The 23,187-nt window shown below is 43.0% G+C and overlaps 1 protein-coding gene across 4 annotated transcripts in view; it reads left to right on the forward strand.

Moving 5' to 3' along the window:
* Window positions 1-23,187, forward strand: part of JARID2 (jumonji and AT-rich interaction domain containing 2) — a 198,860-nt gene that overhangs the window by 106,052 nt on the left and 69,621 nt on the right. For all 4 annotated transcript variants that reach the window (XM_088521718.1, XM_088521719.1, XM_088521720.1 and 1 more), the window contains one exon: window positions 1,969-2,110. In XM_088521718.1, the coding sequence (XP_088377844.1) occupies window positions 1,969-2,110 (142 nt within the window). The remainder of the gene's footprint in view (window positions 1-1,968; window positions 2,111-23,187) is intronic.

Consider the following 23,187-nt stretch of genomic DNA (forward strand, 5'->3'; position numbering starts at 1 on the left):
AGGTTAAGGGACATATCCACAGAAAAACAGCAGAGGAAATATTTGTCCCTTTGATTTTATTTGCCTCTTAGACAGCTTCCTAGTGTTGGGAGCTCCACAGTAGCCAGGATTCAGGAATAATTCACCTCTTCAAGCTATACCAAAGAGCATTTTCTCACTGAACCATTTTCCCCCTCTTCACATACGTATACAAGTGCCTTGCTTTCTTTCTAAGAAATAACAAAAAAAGTCTGCTGCTTTCTATTGCTTGGCTTGCTTCGCAGAGCCAAGCTCACCTGGATGGGCTCTCTTCCTCTCTTCCTCCTCTCTTCCTCCTATGGTGTGGCCTGTAAATCCCCCTCGACTGCTCCTGCCGAGCTCGGGAAGAGCGAGGGGCTGTGTGGGTGTCACAGCCGTGCGGTCCCCAGGTGACCCTGGGCTGCCTTGGGTCCTCCAGCACTTTGGTTGCTCCTGAGTTGCACTGATTTTAACTGATACTTTAGAGTAGCTAACTTTGGTTATCTGCAGTATCACTGGATTTGGGGATCTTTTGGGTTATGATAAATCATAGTATATGATGGGGCTTTGTAGGAATAAGAAGATGGAACTAGGATCTTTCCGCAAGGGACACAAGTCATGCCTGTCTTCCCAGTGCGCTGACTGTTTGGCAGGGTGGGAGGATGAATAGAAATTGCCTTCCAAGTGCACATGAGTTGACAGCCCAAAAGGTGATTTTCTTGACTCATATACTTTAGATTGCTGGGTTTTATGTATGGCATCTCTCCAGAACAAATATTGCTTTTGGAAAAATCTAATCAAATTCTGTCATAGGAGCTAAGTTACTGAGCATCAGGCCTCAGATGATGTGCTTGATTTAGACTTCTCTAGAGTTTTAAAACTGTAAATTCTATCATGACAAAATGCAAAGTAGCAGTTGAAGAGCAAATAACATTGGGTATTGAGCTTCTCCAGTGAGGTGCATCCAGCATTAAAAAAGCGTATATATATTTAGTGTTTTTAAAGTCTGCTTCAGTTCCTCTGGCATGTGGTGGCAGAATGCTGGTGCTCTACATTACTGCACTATTTTTGACCCAAAGTCAAGGGAAATGCGTAGTTCGTAGTGAATAAGAACAGACTTTGGTTGGAAAAATAATGTTGCAAAGACATGAACTTTGAATTAAACTGTTGGAGGAGGCTGATTAGAATGAATTGTAATCAAAATTACAAAATTAAATTGTAATCAAAGGTTGTGAAATATTCAAGAGCCTCTTAACGGATGATATAACCCAACAAGTTATAGTGTCCAAGTGAGTGCTGAATAAGTCGAGGTGAGAGAGGGGAGCCTTTGGTCTGTTCCTGAGACGTGAGTCCTTGCAGCAGGCAGGCAGCTTCCTTTTAGCCTAGTGACTGAGTAGGAGTTCCTTTGAAGAGGAGTTCCCTTGTGTACCTTTGCTTCCGATCCATAGTTTCTCTCGGAATGATGTCTGGCCAGGAGAACTATTTGCTGTGTGCGCCTTTGAGACTTAGGATTTCCTTAAAGGATCCCAGGTCGTAATAGTTAGAAAAAGCAGAATGAAGAACAGGAGCAAGACAAATTGGCTGTGTGGCAACTTCTTTTTATCGTGCTGTGCACCTATATGCAATTGATTCCAATCTCTCCCAGCCGATAAGAGTTCTGTAAAATGAGGATAAGATTATACATCGTTTAGTGTAAGGGGTGTGACATAATTATGAACGTGATTACAAACACATGTTGTACATTTGTTTGAAATTGGTGGCTTTCAGTTAGCCAGATGAGAAACATGCAAATCTGTCAATCTCTTATTGGAGAACTTGGGTGGAAAATCGATGTTACCAGCATATCTCTTAGTAAGAGAGTTGCTTTGCGAGTCAACTCCCTACTGTTATTGTCAAGTATGATTTTTTTCTAATCCACTTGTGATTAGTAATGCAGGTTTTGAATAGTATGTTACTTTCTCTCATTTACAGGACTTCTCACTAATGGCCAATCTAAAGGATTAGGACCGGGATCAGAACAGCTGGAGAACGAGAAGGATGATGCATCGCAAGTGTCCTCGACGAGCAACGATGTTAGCTCTTCAGATTTTGAAGAAGGGCCCTCAAGGAAAAGGTCAGTAGCGTTTTATGATCAACATAGTAGCCTTCCAGCTTTGTCCCTTTCCTGCTGTGAGGTTACGGTTGTGTAATCTGTAAGGCACATTTGTATAGACCACCTTACTGTAAACAGACTTTCCAGGAGTCCTTCTAGTAATGGTGAGGATATAGTGAGCTTTTGGCTTTGTTTTCCAGTATAGAGAGTAAAAATAGATTGTGCTTGTTGCTGTTTTGGAAAACACGGAAAAACAGTTGCTGTTTTGCAGTAGATGATTGCTAAATGAAATGCCCTAGTACTCTGTCCTTCCCCTCGCACCCACGCTGGCCTCTCAGGATTATGTCAATAAGTACGTGTGTGTAATTTCAAGAAAAACATTGCTGACTTAGTTAATGTTACTGTTGTTCTTAATTTTCTGTGAATGAAACCAGGTTAAGTTAAAGAAAAATAGTAAGAAGAAAAAAAGTCTCCGGGAAGACAAACTATAGAGTAAGCCAGTGTTGTGGTTATTGATTATAAGGACTGCTTAGAGATACTGTTGTGGGAAGCTGACACCTATTTCTTAGAAGTCAGTTATGAAGTCCTTGTTGAACTCTTTGTCATGCTATCATTTTGACCAATCTTAAATGTGCAAAATGTGGGTTAAAATTGCAGGATTCAAGCCAATCTCTTGCAGAAAATATGCTGAAAATGCAGGCAGAGTCTGGGGGGTGTCTCCTGTGAGAAGAAAGAACCAAAACAGGCTGTCCGAAAAGCACCATTTGAAAGAGAAATGGAAAGGGCTCTCAACCTTTTTCTTCTAGTCCCAAGCCAAAGTGAACCGTAAAATAACGATTTCTTTCAAACAAAACTGTTATTACTGTTTTCTGTATGGTACTGTGATTTCTTTGGGAAGGCTGATGATGTGAGGGAGTAGTTCTTTCCAGGACAACCCCTCTCATTCACCATCTCCATACACATGTACAGAAATGCTCTGCATATGTCTGCTTAGCTCCTCTGGTATATTAGAACAAAATACATCTTTTTTTCCATACTGATGAAAATTTTGCAGGAGCTTGCTTTCATTCTGATGTTGGTTGGGGGAAAATTATGTATGAATTTTTAGCTTTGGTTTTATGAGATATAAAAGAGACTTGAAAAAGTCTCTGGTTAGCAATTGAGATATGATCTGCTGTAATGTTCCTGGGAGACAGAGACCATCTTCTCATGGTGTTGCCCTGATAGTGACAGGGCATCTGCAGGAATCCCTGCTGCCCTCTGAGGTTGCTGTGTCTCCATGTCCAGTGCCGGAGCTCCCCAGCTGAGGTGGCATAACCATTTGCAGGGTGAAGGAGCAGGTTAGAGTTAAAAATAATAAAGAGGAGAAGATAGATTTAGGCTTTTTGACAGTTTTCTTTTACTTCTTTGTTTTTATATTCTTTTTTTTTTCTCACCTGAATGAGTTTTCTGTCATGTTCACAGAACAGCCACACAAGCGGCTGTCAATGTCCCTTAAGTTCTCCACACAGCAAGTGTCCTGCACTGTTCAGCTCCAGAAATGAATGGGATTTGAACCATCCTAGGTCCCAGGAAACTGTATTTGAGTACAAAGGGCTTTATTTATTCATTTGTTTTTCCCTGTAGAATTTAGTTCTTGAGAAGCCATTGAATGCCTTGGGTGCACGACTGCTTTGCTTAGTGCATGTGAATCCTTGACAGTAAATTTCCAGACCTTCAGTGAAAAATAATAGGGAACTCAATGTCTTTGGTACTTTCCAGGTTAAAAGCATAACAGTAAACAAAAAAAAAACCTGAAGCTGAGATGAGAAAAATCCTTTTGGCTTGACAGGATGCTATTTCACTTCTTCATGTGTTATGATTTTTTGAAATGCTACTACTTGTACCACAATGGTTGCTGTGAAGGAGACTGTTCCTGTTTTGTTTCCCTTTACACACAGACTTTTATCCACTTTCTTCCTCCCCTAACTTCCTCTGTGCACACAGATCTCTTCTGAGCATTTTCTCTTAAACTGCCCTGTAACATTTTGAGTGAAATATACGTTTAAGCACTCTAGCTTTTGCATGGACTACATGGATTTTTTTTCCCTGCCACAAGCTAGAATGTGCTCTGTTAGTTTTCTGCAATGATGTTGGAGCCATACGTGTATATGTTGTTTTTTTTTTAGTTTTTGTGTGGTTTTCTGTAAAGGAGGAACATTTCTCTTGATACTTGAATCCATCTTCTTCTAGAGGAGTCACCTATCTCACACCAATGACAGAACCCAAGAGCATGTTAAGAAAGTAATTATAATAAATAAGGGAGGTGGTTGTAAAAGGGTCTAGTTTGGTGTGTAGTTTAGCCCTGTGATTTCATTGCTCGTGTTCTCCAGTGAAGCGTCAGCCTGGTGTCGGGGAGGCAAACCCGTGCCCTCCTTTCTCTTCCCATGCACCCTGTGTGGCCGGCCCCATCTCCAGCCCCGTCTTTTGCCCCTTCAAGCTCACAGAGAAGCTGCCTTGGATGGAGCCAGGCCTTTGAATGTCCCAGGCCTGCAGCTTAGGCTTTGGATGGCTCAAACTAGTCGGGGTAGATGCTTGTGCTGGCAGCTAACCCCTCTGCTGCCTCTGGGGCCTGGCGAACGCTTTCTGCACAGCCGCCTTTGGAGCAATCGGGAAAGCCCCCTCCCGGTTGCTTTCTAATTAGGGATTAGTAGATTGCAACAGGAGTCATGGAGAGGAAGGAAAAGTGCAGGACCTGCCATTTTCTTTTGCTGTTACAAGCTGGTGATGATGAAGGGGAGAAGAGGTGTGTATAAAACCTTTGCTCGTATGAAGGCTTCAGATGAGTCTTGAAATTAAAAAAGCAAACAAACAAACATGCAGAATAAATGGGGTTTTGGGGGCATTACTGTCAGCAACAGCAGCTAGCACAAGACTTAACAATATTTTGTTTTTGAGTTTTCACCTCCAAAATGCAAATACCTCCTTGTATACACAAGTGCTACACTGAATGATGCTTTACTGGTCTTGGCTTGTCAGTTCTGCCAGCCCTGCTAGAAAAACCGAGCTGCCTGAGTGAATGGAGACTGGGTTGATGTCATTTTGAAAACTTGGTTCATGTTTTGTCCCTTGAAAAGCAATGTACAGAACCTTAGAAGTCCTTAAGGTTCTTGAATTTTATGACCTGGAGGTAACATGTGAAGACTTGTTGCTTGGGCTTAGTCTGTGCTGTGTGTCCTTAGTGCCAAGGTGGGAGTTCAAGGGGCTCGTGTTGAGTAGCAATGCTACTTGCAGCCAGAGCATGGTGTTAGTGCAATTCTCTTTATTTGCCCAAAGCTAAGCATTCAAATGCCCCATTTAAACTGTTGCACTGACTGTTGTGGGTTGCAGTCGAATTGCCCTGTAAGTGAAAACAGTCGTTAGGTTGGGTGCTGTGAAGCTTTAGTGTGCAAGTCTGATGAGCAATTAGATTGAGTAGTCTGCACAGACTAAAGACAGCACATTTTATAAAGCCATAAGAAAAGTTTTATCACTGAAGAAGGAGAAGTTGTGTGCCTGTGCTGGTGGGCAGCTCCCTTTCAAGCTGCGAGTCTCCACGGAGAAGGGCAGTGAGTAACATGCCAAAGAGGGCTGAGACTCTGGAGCTCTCAATTTTTTTTTACCCAGGTAACTCCTGTGGCACCTCTGGCAATTAATAACAAAGTGCAAAGAAAAAGGTACATTTTCTGCAAGTCACTTCTGCAAGTCTGCCCAAGAAGAGGCATATGCAGAGCAGACTTAATGTGGCTGTTAAAAGTGTGTTAATCCTCTTGGCTTTGGAGATAGCAGGGTATTGCTTGCTTCCTGTTGCTAATCAGGGGTTATTTTGTTACGTGATGCCTTTCTGACATGCTCCCTGGCAATTCTCAAGTGCGCAAATGCTTTTTTTTGTGTTATATTTTGTTGGTTTTTGGTTTTTTGTTAATAAGATGTTATGAGAGAGACATGGAGCTACTGGAGTGAGTCCGGTGCAGGGTTGCTAAAACAAAAGGTTGAGAGACCTAGAACTGTTCAGCCTGGAGAAGAGAAGACTGAGGGAAATCTTATCAATGTATATAAGTATCTGAAAGGGAGGTGTAAAGAGGGCAGGGGCACACTCTTCAGTGGTGCCCAGAAATAGGAGGAGAGGCAATGGGCACAACCTGAAACACAAATTTTGTCTGAACATGAGTGAAAAATTTCTTGACTGTGAGGATGACAGCGCACTAGACAGGTTGCCCAGATTGATTGTGGAGTCTCCTTCCTTTGAGGTACTGAATAACAGCCTGGACATGATCCTTTGCAACCTAGTCTAGGTGACCCTGCTTGTGCAGGTGGGTTGGACTAGATGATCTCCAGAGATCCCTTCCAACCTCAGCTGTTCTGTGCTCTAGAGGTGAGAGAGCGATGGCTGATTTTAACAGTCCTTAAGTTTTAAATTTTATTTTAATATTTTGAATATTTTCTCTGTTAAGCGGATGGTAGGGTGCTTTGAAGAAATGAAGAAGTTATACCCCCAAAAACCAGGGGTTAAAATCTGAAAGTATTAAGAAGCAACTATGTTCCTGGTCATTTATCAATTTTTCCAGTGGGAAGTCTGTTTATTTATTTATTTTATTGTTATTCTTTTTGGTTTGTTTTGGTTTTGTTTTGTCTTTAGCCCCATGTTAGGGTTATTCAGAGCAAGCCCAGAGTAGTGGTGCATCCCTGTGCCCCTTGCAGGAGCTGCCAGGTCCATCTGGAGGGCACTACAGGCAGGTCACTGGCAGCAGGAGAAGGGGACAACCCCTGGGGAACAGTTTTATCTTGAACTTCCACAGCTAGACTGGCCAGAACTAGTTTATCAGGAACTTTTATAAGGCACCGAATTGACCCCACAACTTTCTCCAGGAAGGGTGATCCAGGACGGCAGCTCTGCGTTCCCCAGGGCCGGTGTGTGGGACGTGCTCCTGCCCTGTGCTGCCTCTCTGGTGCTTGTTGCATATTTATCGGTTACTTCTCGTTTAACTTCATCCCAGTTTAACTCCCTGCCCTGCTTCGCTCTGGGGCTCGGCTAGTGATGTGAGCCAGGCTGCGGGAGGAGAGCGCTGGGCCCCCTTGGCGCGCCGCGAGGCCCTGCGCTGGCACGGCCGTGATGCACCGTGAGCACAACAGAAAACAGTCACGGTTAGGCAAGCTTCTGCCTGTTACACAAAACTCCTAATTTGAGTAATTTCTGTAAATGATATATTCTTACAAACTGAACTGCAAAAGACTTTCTTGCAGCAGAGCAGTCAAGAAAAAAAAAAATCAGAGGCCTAGTTGCTGAATCATTTTTGTATTTTGCATGGTGGAAACTTGGCACTTTCCATGCGATGCACAAACCCAGGTGAATGCTGTTGTGAGGGGTTTCCGCTCCCTATTCGAGATGATGAGGAAAGGAAGTCTATTACCACTCAGGTGTGAATGTGGGTAATATCCAAGTGTTTCTCCGGTTCCTTTCTAGTCTTTTCACTAATTGAGACACCAGGTAGTTCATTTGTGTTGAGCTGCTGCTTGCTGCCATATAATGTAGTCCCGCTTACAAACCAGGTGCTTCAATTATCTTTTTAATGGGAGCAGGCTATGCAGGCTAGTTATTGGCTTCTGTGAAGAAGGGAAACTATGTCAATCCTTCAATAAAAAGAAAGTGGCAATACAATGTAGGAATAGTAATTCTATTTTTTCCCCCTCTGGAAATTCTGATATGAGCAGAATACATTGTTAGTTCAGCAAGTTTATGTTTAAGGAGCCATATAAGTAAATGGATTTGCACAAGACTGTTTGCTCAAGAATAGTTTAGGAGAAGAATGAAAAAAGGGGAAACAAAAAAGAAAGATTATCTGCTGCATACTGGAAGCCAGGAGATCATTCTATGTAGCTTAAGAAGAAAAAATCAGGTGGTTAATGTCCTTCAAAGAGAAGTTATCGTCATGGATGTTCCTATCCACCAGTCAAAGCTATCACAAGGTGCAAGAATTAGGAAATACTTTAATTCTGCGGGTAAACAGATATGTAAGCAACTTGTGCTAGCTGAACTTTAGTAATTCTGAAAGCATGATTTACAGCAGCTCGGAATCGTTAAGCAAGGGCCGATTCAAAGTCACTTGTGCCCACCTTTTCAGAAGTCAGAGCTGCAGGAGGAGAACCTGGTGATCTTGACCTCGGACCGTCATCCCGGCCTTCCCCAGGTGCTTACCGAGGGAGTTCCCGTTGACAAGACGTGTGCCCTCGTTTCTGCGGGTCCGAATATGGCTGATGTCCTCTCAGCTGCTCACCTGCACAGCTTGATAACCCATCCCCACTGTCACTTACTCTATTCAGCCATCTAACCCCTTCGTATGGCAGGCTAGATGTTGACTGCTTAAAAAACAGGCACAGGTTGCCCTAAATCTCTGTAGGAGATAACTGATTCTGCACTGAAAGACTTTTTTTTTTCCAAGAAAATTTGTGTGTCAGCGTGAAAGAGGTGTTTTTTTCAACGCAAGCAAGCCCCTGAGAGTTTATGGAAGAGCCAGGGCTGTGTTACAGGATAACATTGGCTCTGCTGCATCTGATTTATATTGCATTTTTCATATGCATCTGTGCTGGCATGTTTGCCTTCTCTCATCTGGATGTTATAGATAGCACAGCCAGGTCCTCAGCCTGTTTCTGCTGAGCTCTTGGAGAGGGAGGACTTATATATCCAATTTGATCATTTTACAACCACCTTCACTCATTCCTCTCTGAAAATTATCTTCCTATTACTCTCGTGTCCAGAGAGTAAGCTCCAGGCATCTATGGCTGATCTGCTTGCATGGCATTCCACAAGGAAAGGCTGATGTTAAAACTGTTTTCCATCAGGGAGCCTATCGGAACAGGCAGTGAGTGGTTTTTCTTCCCAGAGTCTCATGCTGCCTCCAAAAACATGTGACATATGATGGATCGTCCAAGGGATTTTGTCACATCAGTAGAGTTGGACTCCTTGCTCTCAGCTATTTCTGACTACAGCTGCTCTTCCAAAGTCATGCCTTCTCACCCGAAATGGTGGATCTGTGGATAACTTGAAATACATGATTTTTTTTTCTTTTGGGGCTTGTTAACTCATAGGTGAACTGTTGTTTCCTCACCAAACGAACACTGAGGCCCATGAGATCTCCTATGCTGATGTTTGCTGACAGTGACCCAATTTCCATGCTCCTGCAGCATGAATGAAGAAAAACAAATCAAATGTAATACAGATGAGTGTTCTCCTATTTTCTCTTCCATTCATAGCCCCCAAATGAATTTAAAATCAAAGACAGGATGGAGAAATAAAGAAAAACAGTTGCATTTGAAGATCAGCACAGTACGATGCATTTTTTCTCAGTTAGTAGGAAGAATGAGATCTGTTTAAAATTTTGATTCCTACTTGGCCACATTAGCATCTCTTACTCTTTTGAAAAAGAAAATACTAATTAAAAGAGAAAACATTGAGCACCAATACAGATGATCAGTATGGATGAATTTTCAGAATTAAATTTAACAGATTCAGTTTCCTGCATAAAATTAAAAATTGAGCTTAAAAAGATGTGCACAGACAAACATAATGGTGACAAGAACAAAAGGCCAGGCACGGAGAAACAGAAACCTGTTCTTGAACTAAAGCAGTAAAATGCTGTAATATTTGGCGGTTAAGTGGTTTGCTTAGACTGTACTTACTGACAATTGTATGAAACAATGCTCCTTATAATGGTCTTTTGAAGGGTTTGGAAACAAAGGCTATGTGAAGTGAAATGCACTCTGAGGACTGTTGGTATTTTCCTCTTTGTAGTAATATTGGGTTCCTAGTCCTCTAATTCAGTCCAACATTTGAAGTGCAAGGCTGTTTTGCCAGAAAAAATTTTGCATCTCCTTCTGGTAGTCTGAATATCACTTAGTAGGCTGTATTTAGCATAGGTGCTCCTGCATCAGGATGAGGCCCCTGCAAATCTGAAACGCTGAGCCCAGTATGATCTAGGGTGTGCTTTGACTGACAGTCAAGCAACTGATGGTGGAAGCCTCTAGTTTCCTTTATACGGACATTTACAGGAGAGTTACCATCGGCTGCTTGCGTGTAACATGATAATAACACTGTAATTCAGAGCAATCTTATAGGGAAAGGCCAATGTGGATTTCACACGCTGTTGACCTATGTGTTATGCAAACACAACAAATAGAATGGAAAAAGAACAAAAAAATCATAACTCCAGTATCTTAACTTGAAAGTTAATTCTAACATTGCTTTAAGTGTATTACTTTAGATACACGAGGATTATCTTTATACTGTATCCTGGTTTGGCGAACAGTAAACTGCAGGAAATCTTACTCGCTCTCTATTTTTGTGGCTGATCTGGAACGTGCACAATATTTGCGCGATAAGAATACACCCTTGGCGTGTTCCTGGCACATGACGGCATGAGCAGAGGCTACAGCTGACTCGCCAGGAATGACTGGAGTTTTCCTGTTGGTGGTGGCAGTGTCAGACCACATAACAGCAGATTTTATCACGAGCAGGGAGCGAGTCCCTCGACTGGCTGGGGAAGAGTTGTAGGGTAGTGTGAGCCCTGGCCTGAAATAGGTCAGTCCTTGTCAACAGCGTTGGAACTTAGATTATAACAATTTTCTCGTTCTGAACTAAATTAAAAACAAACAAAACCCAAAAAATAGAAATTACTGTAAATGTCCGCTGAGAAATCTTCCCAGGCCTTTTGTGTTGATATAAAAATCACACTGACATTTTACAAAAATGGCCTGGGTTCTGCTAGTTTTAGAAATCTTCCCTTGTTTTTCTCTCTTGCTGAAGTGACACAATGTTTCCTGGTGGAAGTTAATTTTTTAATCTGAATCCTTGCATTTTTACTATTTTAATGGAATATTTATCATGAAATAATCTATATAGTAATGTCTCTGCCGTCATCATGTTTTGACTGTATGCTTTATTTCATGGCTTTCATCTCCTGGCATTTGCTCTTGGCTCTGACTAAATAAACTCCAGCTTAAGGGATCATTGACCATGTGGGAAATTATTTGCCACTTTTTTTCTTTCTCCAGTTGTATTTCAGTCCGTTTCCACTGGTAGCATCCCCCTTTCAAACAAGTCCTCCCTGGAGTTTCTCCGCGGTAGTTACTATGGAGATGTCCGTCCACTCCGCTTGCTCTCCCTTCTCTTCCTCCTCCTCCTCCCCTTGAGCTCCTGCAGCTCTTATTTATCTTCCCAATAAAGTAGATTTTGTTCAGATCTCTTTTCTGATGCCTCTTCTGCTGTAACACTTCTCAGCTTTATGAAATGCTGTAGACAGACGTGGATATGAATGAAGAATTCGGGGTATGAGTAGAGCATGTGGAGATTCCTAGTTAAAAGGGTCACTGTGGTAACTATTATCTGATTTGATCTGTCTTCACAGTTCAGTAGTTATTCATTGGAGTCATAATTCTGTAAAATGAATTAAGTGGCAACATGTGTGTGTGTGTACGCGAGCTGAGTGTCTAGGATGACTTGTAGAATGTATTTATTTTAAATGGCAGCTTTTGGAATTCAATGTAAACATACTCTAGTGCAAGTTAAAATTTCTCTGATGAGGAAATGAAAGCCGAGACGACACATCGTTAGCCTTTAAAGTCTGAGAGGCTTTTCTTTGCACATCATTGTAATTTCAACAGGACTTTATACAGCTTTTGTCCAGCTTTAAGTTGTCTGGCTTTAACAGAGCCACTTGGATGTTGTTTGGATCGCCAGCGATTCTGTCCCCGATAGCTTGTTTTGCTTTGCCCGTATGCCTGTTTAGCTGAGATCTCCTTGTCTTCTGGAAGCGTTGCTTCATTTGCTGGTGTGGAGGGTTTTTGCCGTGATTTAGAGACTTTGAAATGCTCTTTGGGTGTTTTGGTGGATGCTAGTTGCTTATCGAGGCTGGGTCTTTGGAGGTTCTCCTTTCCCTGCAGGGAGCTGCTTCTGGGTGCTCATGAATTGCAGTGTTGCCCTGTTTGCCTTGGGCCTGCTGGGCACTGCCATGTGTGGCTTTCCACAATCAGGAGCCTGCCGAGAAGTCCCTCAGTTCTATAATCGTGTAAACACCCTACCTTGGGCTGCTGGGCAGATAATGCAAATTATTTTGCCTCCTGTTGGGAGTGTTGAGTCGAAATTACAATCCGATAGCCCTCCCCGGAGCCAGGGACATGAGGAGGAGGAGCAGAAGGTGAGCAAAAGCAGCAGCAGCGCTTTGCTCTTTCCACGGTGCCAGGCTGTCCCGACGGCTCAGCCCTCCTGGGTAACTCTGGTCTTGGATTTCTTCTAAGTAAGCAAACACCTCATCTGCCCTGAACGCTGCTCTTTCCTGGCGGGGGAAAGACTTTGAATCCCTGCGCTTTTGTCTTCTGCACTCCTTAAATATTGTGCCTTAACTTCTATGCCCTGTGGCAATTTTGTCCCACAAAGCAGAATGTGTATGGAAAAAAAGTTACTTAAAAATTTAGCTACTTTTTAAAAGAGGGGTCTCATTTCTTTTACATGTGTCTGTTTTGCTGTGTAAGTAAGCAGCTGGAACTTGTGATTCTTTCTCTTCTATGTTTAGTATTGTCTTCTTTACACCTACACTTTGAAAATCCTGAAATTCTATGATGTTGACTGGGAAATCTTACAAACCCCCTGACATTTAGGTCAGCAGCCTGAAACCAAACAGGCCTCCTAATCCTGGTATCTCAGCGCAGTTGGACTTTTTATGTTTGTCTTACACTAGCAAAATTGACCACTATTGATTTTTTTCCTGAAATGTAGTTCATCTCAGCTGGTTGATTTGTAAGAGAAGAACAACAAAAACTGCCAGTGGCACAATTTCTGAGAACCTCATTTTTAAGCCTCTAGACCCATGCAATCCTCTCATTACCTGAAAATTAGATTGTAAGTACTGAGCCACAGCCGGGCAAATGTTACTGCACAATCAAGGGTTGTTTTTAATCAGTTTTATTTTATTCCAGTTAAACTAGAAATCTCATTATCAATTTGGCTCTTGATATAGTGCTACCTGTCATACCAGGTTAGGGGTATTTAATTGCTTCCATTTTCCAGATGGACTGCAAAATAAACTTTAAAGGTGAATCAGGTGAGATATGGAAAAACAGGGGAGATACGGAATTTGAGCAAAGGCCACACTACTCTTATCAGGAGAATTAGCTGGAATAATTCTGAGCAGGAACATGGGAGAAAATTATTATTTCTCCCATGACTCTTACAGTCATCAGACCTACTGAACATTAATTCAAACATTTGTTCCTCTTTGTACATTAAAACCACAGTAGCTCCAGGTAGTCCAGTATCTCGGTTGAGGGTAAGGAACATGCACATTCAGGTCCTCAACATAGTTTGTGGCCTTGCAGATTGGTCAATCTCAGTATCTCTCTTCTTCACAATTATTGGCAAGGTCATGAGAGACTACAAAATTGAGTAACTTTTTAATTGTTTTGAAGTGTAAAGTAAAATTAAAGTGTACTTATATGTGTGTGTGTAGGTGAATATATATATTATGTATACATCTATATACACACACACACAAAATGTATTTACATATAAGAGTGTGTACTCTATGTATTTGTGCCTCCAGTTCCTTTTTTTCTGATACTAAATTAATATAGATGTTCATAAATAAGCCCAAACGAAATTCTCTCCCTGAAGGAGTGTTTTGGAAGTGCTATATCAGCAAAACTGCATTCAGATCCCTTTTAAAGTGACTAGAATTAATTCCTGAAGCTACTGAAACATGGTGCTTATTTGTTATTGATTTCAGTGGGGCAGATGTTGTCCCCAAACATCTACAGGTTAAAGAGTGCATTAGCTAAGTGAAGGGCCCCCTGTTTTAGGGTGATGTGAGTGTGTTTGGAATAACACCTAAATCTTCTGTTTTTCCAGATTGCCCGGCAAGGAATCCTGTCTTGTTTTCCTTTCCAGTGGTAGCAGTCTATGTAAACCAGAATTTTACACAGCAGAATGAAGTGCCAGAAAATAATGCCATGTACTCGCTGCCATGTGTTTCCATCCACCCACCCCTGGCTCCTACCTGCTTTCTGTCCTTCCCCAAGGCAGTTAGCATGAGCTTGGAGCAAGCGAGTGTTTCTCGAAGAGATGGCTGCCAGTGTGGGTCTCAATACCTGGGTAACTGATTATTTTAATTTCAGGGAAAGGCACCGTCTTCCCCTGCAGGGTTGTCCTTTCAAAATCTTCTGTATTGAGTTAGCGGTTAAGGTCTACATGGCATCTTTTCCTCTGAAGCTGCAGTTTGTGGAGGTTCACTAGTTCAGCGAGAGTGCAAAGAGTATGTGACAGTCATAGTAAAAATGGAAGATGTCCTTTATATTTTTATTCAGTATCACAGCAAAATTAATTTAAAAAGATCAAATGTTAGAAGTGGCCCCATATTTCCTAAACCTTATTGCATTTCTCTGTTTCATTCGTAGAAGGTTCACAGTAAGGAACTTTATTCCAAATTATTTTAAGAGGTTTTTTTTTTATGCTTTTTAGTTGCTTCTTCTTGAGCACTCTCTTTTCTTTCCTTTTTAGCTGTCCAGTTTCAAGAGATTTGACTCCTTTCTCAGTTTGCAGCTTGTCTCTCTCTGGTGCTGTGCGGTGTCCTCAGCTCAAGCCTTCAGATTGCTCTGCTTCTGTCTGGGGTCTTCACGAGCGGGTTCAAGGCGCTCGGCCTGCTCGGGGATGCAGCTGTATGCCAGTCGCCCACTTTCTGCAACGTGGGAGCCAAAATGCTCCGTGTGTTGCCACGAAGGAGGGAACGGCCTGGCCTGGGTGAGGAGAGTAGCAGATTGGCCTGTTGCTGGGTTTCTTCTCAGCTGGAAGAGAAAGAGCTTGCTTCTCTTCCTGAGCCTGAGCTCTTAACGCTGTTAAAAACGCAGCTGGGTTACACCAATATTTCTATTTTTTAGCATTAAAAGGCAAGTTAAAAGTGAATTTGTTAGAGGTGTTTGTTACTGTGTTTTACAGAAGGAAGTGTTAGTACAATTGTCCTATACCATGTTTTAATATACTGATTTTAAAAGGCTCTGTGGATCCTAAGTAGGGTTTTGCATGGGAACAAACAGCAACGTTTCCATGTCCACGCGGTTTCTAGACCCTGGCACTTTCCCCTTGCTCCGATGGCTCCTGTCCTCTTGGGGGACTTCTTCACGGGACTCTTCTGATTGCAGGGGCCGGGTGCATTAGGATTTTAGCTTCCTAACTGAAAAAGCAACCCCTCAGAAACCTCTTGAAGTGGCAGCTGGCAGAGATGTACATCGGTAGTTCTGCCACCTGGAACACAGCAGAGGACTCCATGGAGAAAGGAAATGGTGGGAAGTGCTCTAGCCGCTGCTTGCCGGATGAAACAGTTGCCTTCTGATTGCCTAAGGGGTTGTTACGCAAGGGTGATGTCCTCTCCGAGATTTGCCTCTCCCCAGGATGGTGTTATTCATGGTCCCCAATAAAATTAGGAACAAGAAGCCTCTCTGATGGCTTTTTGTACTCAGGTTTCTGTTTTAACATAGTAGGAAAAATGCTCTGCTCTTCTGAGCAATCCTTTTCTGCTAGTTGACTTCCTAAATGCTTTTGCTGTAATCTTATATGAAAAGCATTGAACCATTTAGTCCTCATAAAGGGAATCTGGTTTCTGTTTGTGTGCCTCTCTCCCTTTTAGTGATCATTTAGGCAGTCCAGGATGTGCAAATTAGCTGTTGACTTTCCTGCTTTGTTTGCTTGCCTGTTTGTTTCTCCTTGCACTGTTTCCTTGGGCCATCCCAACCTTTTCTACTTAAGTGTTTTTCTGCTAGATTTCATTCAACAGGATTTGCTTAGTTCCCCAATATGAAAACAAACGCTTATGGCATTTCGTGAACATTAGGTGAGCTCCCATCTTTAATTAGGAAGGACTTGGAGGTGGAGGAAGAAAACCGTAGTCTGCTTTGCCTCGTGGTGCTGGCAACAAAGCCTCCTGGAGCCAGTTGTGCTTGGTTCATTCAGTCCTCCCTGCTTTACAGGCAAGTGAGGCTTTCCAGGCCTTTGAATACAGTTTATTCTCTCAATTAAAATAAGAACAAAACAAAACCTGCCTCGCACATTGTTTAAATACCTATTAAGCCCATGAACAGCATACTAATTTAGGTGGCTCTGTATAATGAGCTCTAAATCTTGGAGTCATGTCGGCCACTGCACCCTTTAACAAGGACATGGAAAACCCCTCAAAAAAAAACCCTAATGTCAGTCTCAGTTCCTTAATTATTTTAATGAGTGTAGAAGTGGAAAGCTGCAAAGCGCTATATCACAGCGGTTATTTTCCTGAGCGACTCTCAGAGGAGGATTTGTGAGTATTTCAGCTATGTTGCTGGGGGCGGATGGAGCATGGAGCAAGCAGGCTCCATGAGACAGCTTTGGTGGGGTGTCCCACCTCTACCCCGATCTTTTGGCAGTGCTACCACCAGCCTGTATAAAATGAGTATCGCAGAGGGGGTGTCACAGCACAAAGCTGCCCGCGTTAGGCGCAGGTAACAAACTCCATAGGTGACAAACTTAATACGAGGTGTGTGCGAGTCAGTGCAATGATAGCCCCCAAACGGGTGTCGCGTTGAGTTCACACGGGCTTTTATTAGCCGAGGCAGTGGGGTTAGGTACTGCCTTTGCTTCACAACACGTGTGTTGCTGGGACTGCTGTTTATTCCTCCCCTAATACACCCGCAAGTCATTTGACCCGTTATACGGTCCCTGTCGAAGACACTGCCGAGCGCACGGTGACGGTCCGTGCCCTGTACCGGCATCGTGGAAAGCGCTCTGCTCCTCCTCTGGGAAATGCCGTTCCCTTCCGCAGCGTGGCCGTCAGCGGCGCAGGGACCCTCCCTCTGCTGGGGGCTGCCTTACCGCGTTGGGCGTTTTGGAGACAGACGTTTTCGGTACTAAACGGTGCGTAAAACACAACTTAATGCATTTATCGTTGCTCTAAATTTCCTGGCCTAACACAGTGAACTTCCCACAGCGAGAGTCTCGCTTTTTTTCCGTCGCCTCTGTTACTTGTGTTTTTTGTAAATGTGCTCATCATACTAAGGAGGGAAAAAGAAAAAGAACCTTGAGAAGTGCCAGCCAGGAAAAGGTAAGGCAGTTGTGTCTTGTGAGTATGCTGAAACTGGTGGTGCTACGCTCATCCGGGGCTACCGAGGGAAACAAGCTGCTTGCTTAGCTGAGCCCTCCTGCTCCATGTGCCTGGCAACATTTGGGGAGTTCTCACAGTAAAAGCTGTGGTTTGTGAAGGGATCTGTTTTTTTTTTTTTCTGCTTTAAGGATTTTATTTGTTCTTACAGATTTTTACTTCTTCAAGGAAATAAGAGAATAGCTGTAATTTTCTAGGAGATGGTATTAGAAAGGATAACTTGTCTATTTGTTAGCTATTATTTTAATCACCTAAAGTTATATCTGATACTCGTTACAACCCGTCTGCAGGGCTTTGGAGTAGAAACCTCGTGTATTGTGGACCTCCTCGTTTCATCTAGAAGGAATTGCGGCAGCAAGAGGTCCTTCTCTCTCCTACACCCTTACCACCAAGTACAGAAACCAGTCCTGTTCCTTGGCTTCTCAAGCAGATTCACGTCAGAATTGTAGTTCTTGTAGCAAGAATCATGTCCATCTTACTGAAGAGTTTCTCTTAGTGCTGTGAAGCTTATTCTTGGCCTACATTTTTTCCTGTTGTTGTTATGAAAAGCAGAATAGTTCCATATCCCTATATACATTGCTACCTTGCTTCCTTTTGTATTGCTTGTCCAGAAATGCGGCAAGTGGAGGAAGAGGAGAGCAGCACTTCGTTTCATGGTGTTTTTAAGACTCATAAATACTGACAAATCGTAGCTTCTGCCATCTCTTATTTTCCGTGGTGGCTGTCCACGTCGGAGAGATTGATGTTCTGGGCTGCAGCTGGTCCAAAGAGGGTACCTGCTGCATGATTTGTGCTCACTAAGTGGACCGAAGGGTATGGAAACCTTGCCAAGAATTTTTCATAGAGATAGTTCCCTGCTACCCGCTGAGGAGGAGAGCTAGACAGAGTAACAACCCCCCAGACCTTTCTTTTTGCTTTGAAAGAGTTTAGAAGGTGGGAACTGCCCTTCCAGAGCAGATCAGCAATGCTTTCTTTTATACTTGTTGAAAGTTGGCTAGTTTTCTTTGGCTTTATGGATGTGAAAACCTATAGGTTTGTCCCCTGCAGTGTGGAGAAGCTCGTGGCTACTGCAGTGTGTTTGTCACAGATGGGTTTCTCCACTTCACTTGGCCTCCGGTGGGGAAGCCATAACCCACTCTCCTTTCCTGCTCTTTTTACTGTTCTTTGCCTTTTGAAACCTCCTTTGGTCAGGGAAAATACCTGGATATATGTGGCTGCTCTGTCCTTCCAAAGGAGCTGGTCAGCTAGTCCAAAACGGACTGGTCTCTAATGTGACACTCCTGATGCTGGGCAAAGCTAGGAGCAGCAATAGTTCTTTTTCTTCACATTTGTAACTGGGAGTGATAACATCCTCTTGGTTTCATTTCGATGTAGAAAACCTTTTGTAAAGGACTAAATCTGGAAACAGGCTTAAAACTCTTAGTTCCCACAGAGTCCTATTTTGCAAGTATTGTGGCATCTGGCTCACCATTTAGTAGGATAGGTTTTTATTACTAAGTCTGGGTTAATGTTTAGTTTCATTTTTTTTCTGTTTGTTTTTTTTTTAAAAAAAACTTCTCTACCCCGTCAAGGAAGGGGAGAGGTATATAAAATGCAATTATTTATGACAGCTTTATTATTCCATTAAATTATGAAATACCATCTACAAAGTTTATTATAGTAATGTAAAAATCGGTTATTTACATATTTCTTATCTTCTCCAAACCTTGCTTATTTATTGCAAAGGTTTAAATATATAAATGTGTACATGTTTGTGCATGTGTATGCACCCACAGAGCAAAGAATAAATAAAATATTAACAGTTTTATGCAGTTTAGACTTGGTGAAGCAGAGCATTCGTATTGTCCTAGCTAGGATCACCCAGTGGCTATGACGAGTGATATTCTTAGGAGCCCAGTTATATGTAGCATAGCTTCTGGTCTTGCAGCTTTATGTAACACTGCTGCCCAGAATAGCTGAACACTTCTAAAAACACCCTCATGCGCGGAGACACTCAGGAGTGGGAAGAGTCTCAATGAGAGTACACAGAAATACAGATCAGCATGTTATGCAAAATTCACACCTAGATGTTGGTCCGCGTTTAAAACCGGGGTGGGGTCAATCTGGTTCGTTCTTAATCCTTATACCATGAAAATATGAAGTTGGAGTTCATATCTTTTCCAAAGAATAGAGTTTGAATATTTAGAGTTCCATCTCAAGTAGAAAACCATTGCAGAAGATCATTGCTATTTGTAGAGTAGATAAGCTGGAATCTGGGAAAATTTTGGGCGTCATTTTATATTTACTGATCCCAAATTATTAAGGTCTTAGTGGTGGTGCTTTACAGAGGTTTTCCCAACTGGTCTTGTTAATTCTACCTAAGATGTAGCTTTTAAATTAATGAAGTTAAACCAGTGGAAGAGACTGTATGGACAGTCTGTCTTTTTGATTTATCTGTCAACAAGACACTGGTTTAACCTACTCTTAACCCGTAGTAGTCAACATGGATTTGCACTGATTTAACAAAACTTATTTAATTAAATCGGGGCAATCATGTGTTGCCAGCAAGGCCTCAGGAGAAGCATCTCCTCTTTTGCCTTTTGGCATTTTCTTCCCTTGGTAATGGTGTGATAAAGGATGCATTTATTTTATTTGTTGACTTTGTTGACTTAATTCTCACCTCCAAGCTATTAAGATTTCTTTAGTGCTAGCAGCAGTCACTTACACAGTTGTGTTGTGGTTGCCTTTGTAGTTCGTTTGGTTTTTGAACAGCATCCCTAACCTGTAATTAATATAATTTAAAATACAGAACCTAGTCAGAAGTTTTATGAAATGCTCTACATATTTGTTTACCTGTGGCTTAGGTTCTTTCCAGCAGTTGGCTGATTATGAAAAAGATTTTCAGATTTCCACAGCTCTCTATAGCTGGGCATGTTTTTAGCCGCGTTGGAGCGCTCCTTCTGTGTTCAGTCTTCTGCTTCTTGCAGTACGTCCATGGTTGTTTTAGGTAACTTATGCTTTCCTGAGCATGCTTATGTCTCCTTGCACTTTCTAGCAATGTTTGTATGCTTTTTTTTTAATAAAAGTACCAGGATACAGGGAGGAGTAAGGTGCAAACAGGGGCTAACTATGCATGCAATAGTTCATATTTGAGTCTAAGTATAGCAGTCATGTTTGGGAGAAGGTGTTAGAGGTGTAGAGCAGGCAGAACTGTGTGTGTGTGTTTATATATATGTATATGTATGCACACACAGCTGGAAGTATTCATCTGCCAGATCAGCTTAGCAGTGCAATGTGGCGAGCGGAAAGCATCTCGCTCCCTGTCACAGAGCAGCTCGCACGTTGTTTACTTGTAGATTAAAATGGCTGGAGATGGACTGCTCCCTCACCATGAAATTAAGGAAATTTTAAGAGTATGCAAAGACTGACAGAGTCATGTACTGAAGGTGACCTGAAGGTCTTATGCAGGTGTTTCTGAAGGTGACCTGAAGGTCACCAGGTATTTCTGGAAATCACAAGCAGCCTGTTGTCGACCCCCTTTTGACTTTGAGTCAGTTCTTTCATTCCTGCTGTCGTATCTCCACTCATGCTGAACGTTAGGAGGGAAGTGCTGGTGGGACATGGATGGTTAATAGCAGGCCAGGTAGTATGATGGCACTTGGAGGGCCTTCCCAAATAACCCTGATGCACGCTAGGGCTTTGGTCTCTTCCAAGCAGGAAGCTTTGCCTGGCGAGCATGTAGTTGAGTGAATGTCAATCCTGTGGCTGTTCTGTGAAAATAAAAATTTTCCTTCCTTGTTGCAAAACGCGCATGGAGAATGCGCTCCCAGTGCAAGAGGGTTGACAGCAAAGGAGACAACACTGGCATTGCTGCCAGGCACTTGTTTTCTGTTCAGATTTTACAGTTCAATAGCTAATGTGTTTCTCAGTCAGTTTAAGGCGATCTTAATGTGAGCTGCCACTGGAAACGGCCCCCCTCTCCTCCCCTCTTACGTGTTCGTGCCACCTCTTCTGTGCCAACGCCAGAACTTCTGGGCTTCAGAAACCCAACTCAGTAAAGACACAGAGCAGCCTTAAAAGCAATTAATTTGCAGGTAGATCTCCTTTCTTGGCATGCTGATTATGGGATCTCATGAGCTCTTGTGCTGACATAAGCAGGAATGTGAGATTGGAGATGAAGGGCGTCCATCACGCGCAAGCCGTTTGGTTGGGTCGTACTGTCAAATTTCAGGCATCCCACCGCTGAAGTAGTGCCGCAACCCAAGAACGGAAGTAAGGGGGATGCTGGGGAAGGTGGAGCCACGATAAGTGGGACTCTTCCGTGAACAAAATCTCCTTAGGCTTTTTGTCCCCCCCCGGCAAAGCTGCCACGTGTGCGTGCAGCTGGGTGTTGGTTTTCCTGCAAATACCTCATCTCAAAATGTGTTTGATATGCAACTTATCATCTTTTTGCCAGAGTTTCCCTGAGGGGACCCACCTTGCAAGAGCATCAAGTACCTACTTCTGCAGGTAAAGAATGAAAGTCTGCGGGAAAGTGATAGGCTGTGCTGGCGTAGGGACTGTTACCATAGTTTCCATCCATATCATTAGTTCCCACCTACTTTATCCAGCGGTGAGCAGGAAGAGAAAGGCAGTGCGGCCCAGCAGCCCCTCTCGCTCAGACCTTAGGGAGCCTCAAAGGAGAGGTGCCCCGTGGCTTTTCAGGGCAGCGTGACTGGTAGCAGGATGTGCCATGGCTTGAGAGAAGCCACAAAGGGAGGTGCTCAGGCGGCCAGCCGTGCCCGAGTGACTTGCAGGAACGGGCTCCTGACTCCTGGGGAGCTGAGGGAAGGACACGGTTTGTTTCTGCTAAAAGCCTGATGGAAAAGAATTGCCGGAAAAGAATTGCCGTGATCAACACAGAGAAGTGACCGACAAGCGCCCATGGCACCTGCTCAGGTTCCCCTTTTAGCTTGAGAATATGAGGGTAGTAGAGATTTAGCTTCATAGAAAACATATCTTTGTAGCTCATTCATATATTTCTGTCTAGTAATCTTTGCTAGCAAGATTGTGAATGTGGTTGAGGGGGGTTTATGCAAAAGTGATCAGTTTTCTACTTATGGGAATGAAGTCGGTGCAGCAGACACATGATATTTTGTGTCTGTTCTTTAGCTTCCTGTGCTGTGTGCTGAAATGTTGCAGTTTCAAAGAGAAACGCTGAGTCCCTAGCACTAGCCAGATGGTGGTAAAGCATTTGGAAAGGCAGGCCCCATGGGAAACACGGGTATCTGGTTTCAGGTATGGCTAGACTGCCACCAGCAGCCTCTGCAGGAGGTTAAAATGCCCGCAACCTGCTGACCGTGTGACTTTTATCACTTCCTGCCAGCAGATGGAAAACTTTATTCAAATAGTAGGGATTAATGGCAGACTTAATTGAACAGGAAGCTTTGCAGCCGTTCAGATGATGGCCAAAATGATCCACACGCTGTTACTTCTGACGTCTCTGCCAGAAGTAATCTCTGGCTTTCTGGCTAGTGCAAGTAGCTTTTGGGGCGAAAGGTGAAAGACTGCAATCGTTGAGGCATGTGTGTTTTGCTGAGGTTGGAAAACAGGAATGAAATTACCTGTAAAATAACCTTTTTATTAAAGGCACAGTCCCAGAGAGAAGGCTGCACAAAGGAAAAGACTTTTCCTTCAGTCGTGCGGTTTTGATCTTGTACCGTCTGGATTTTCTTTTTCTTTTTTTTTCCCTTTTTTTTTTTTTTTTTAGCAGTTGTTCCAAATGGCTGGGAGGGAGCTGCTGATGTGTTTGCTGTTATGTGACACATTGTTCACCATTCAGTCTGAATATGCGACTGTTTGGAAGAGGAAGGTTGAATACAGGATGGCACTGCATTTATTAGCAGCTGACATTTCAGGTAGAGTGCCCAGTGATGCCTGAGCAAGGATGTAGTA

Source organism: Tinamus guttatus, unplaced genomic scaffold (genome assembly GCF_059628265.1).
Source record: "Tinamus guttatus ecotype Peru unplaced genomic scaffold, ASM5962826v1 Tinamus_guttatus_pri_ptg000131l, whole genome shotgun sequence".
Taxonomy (NCBI): domain Eukaryota; kingdom Metazoa; phylum Chordata; class Aves; order Tinamiformes; family Tinamidae; genus Tinamus; species Tinamus guttatus.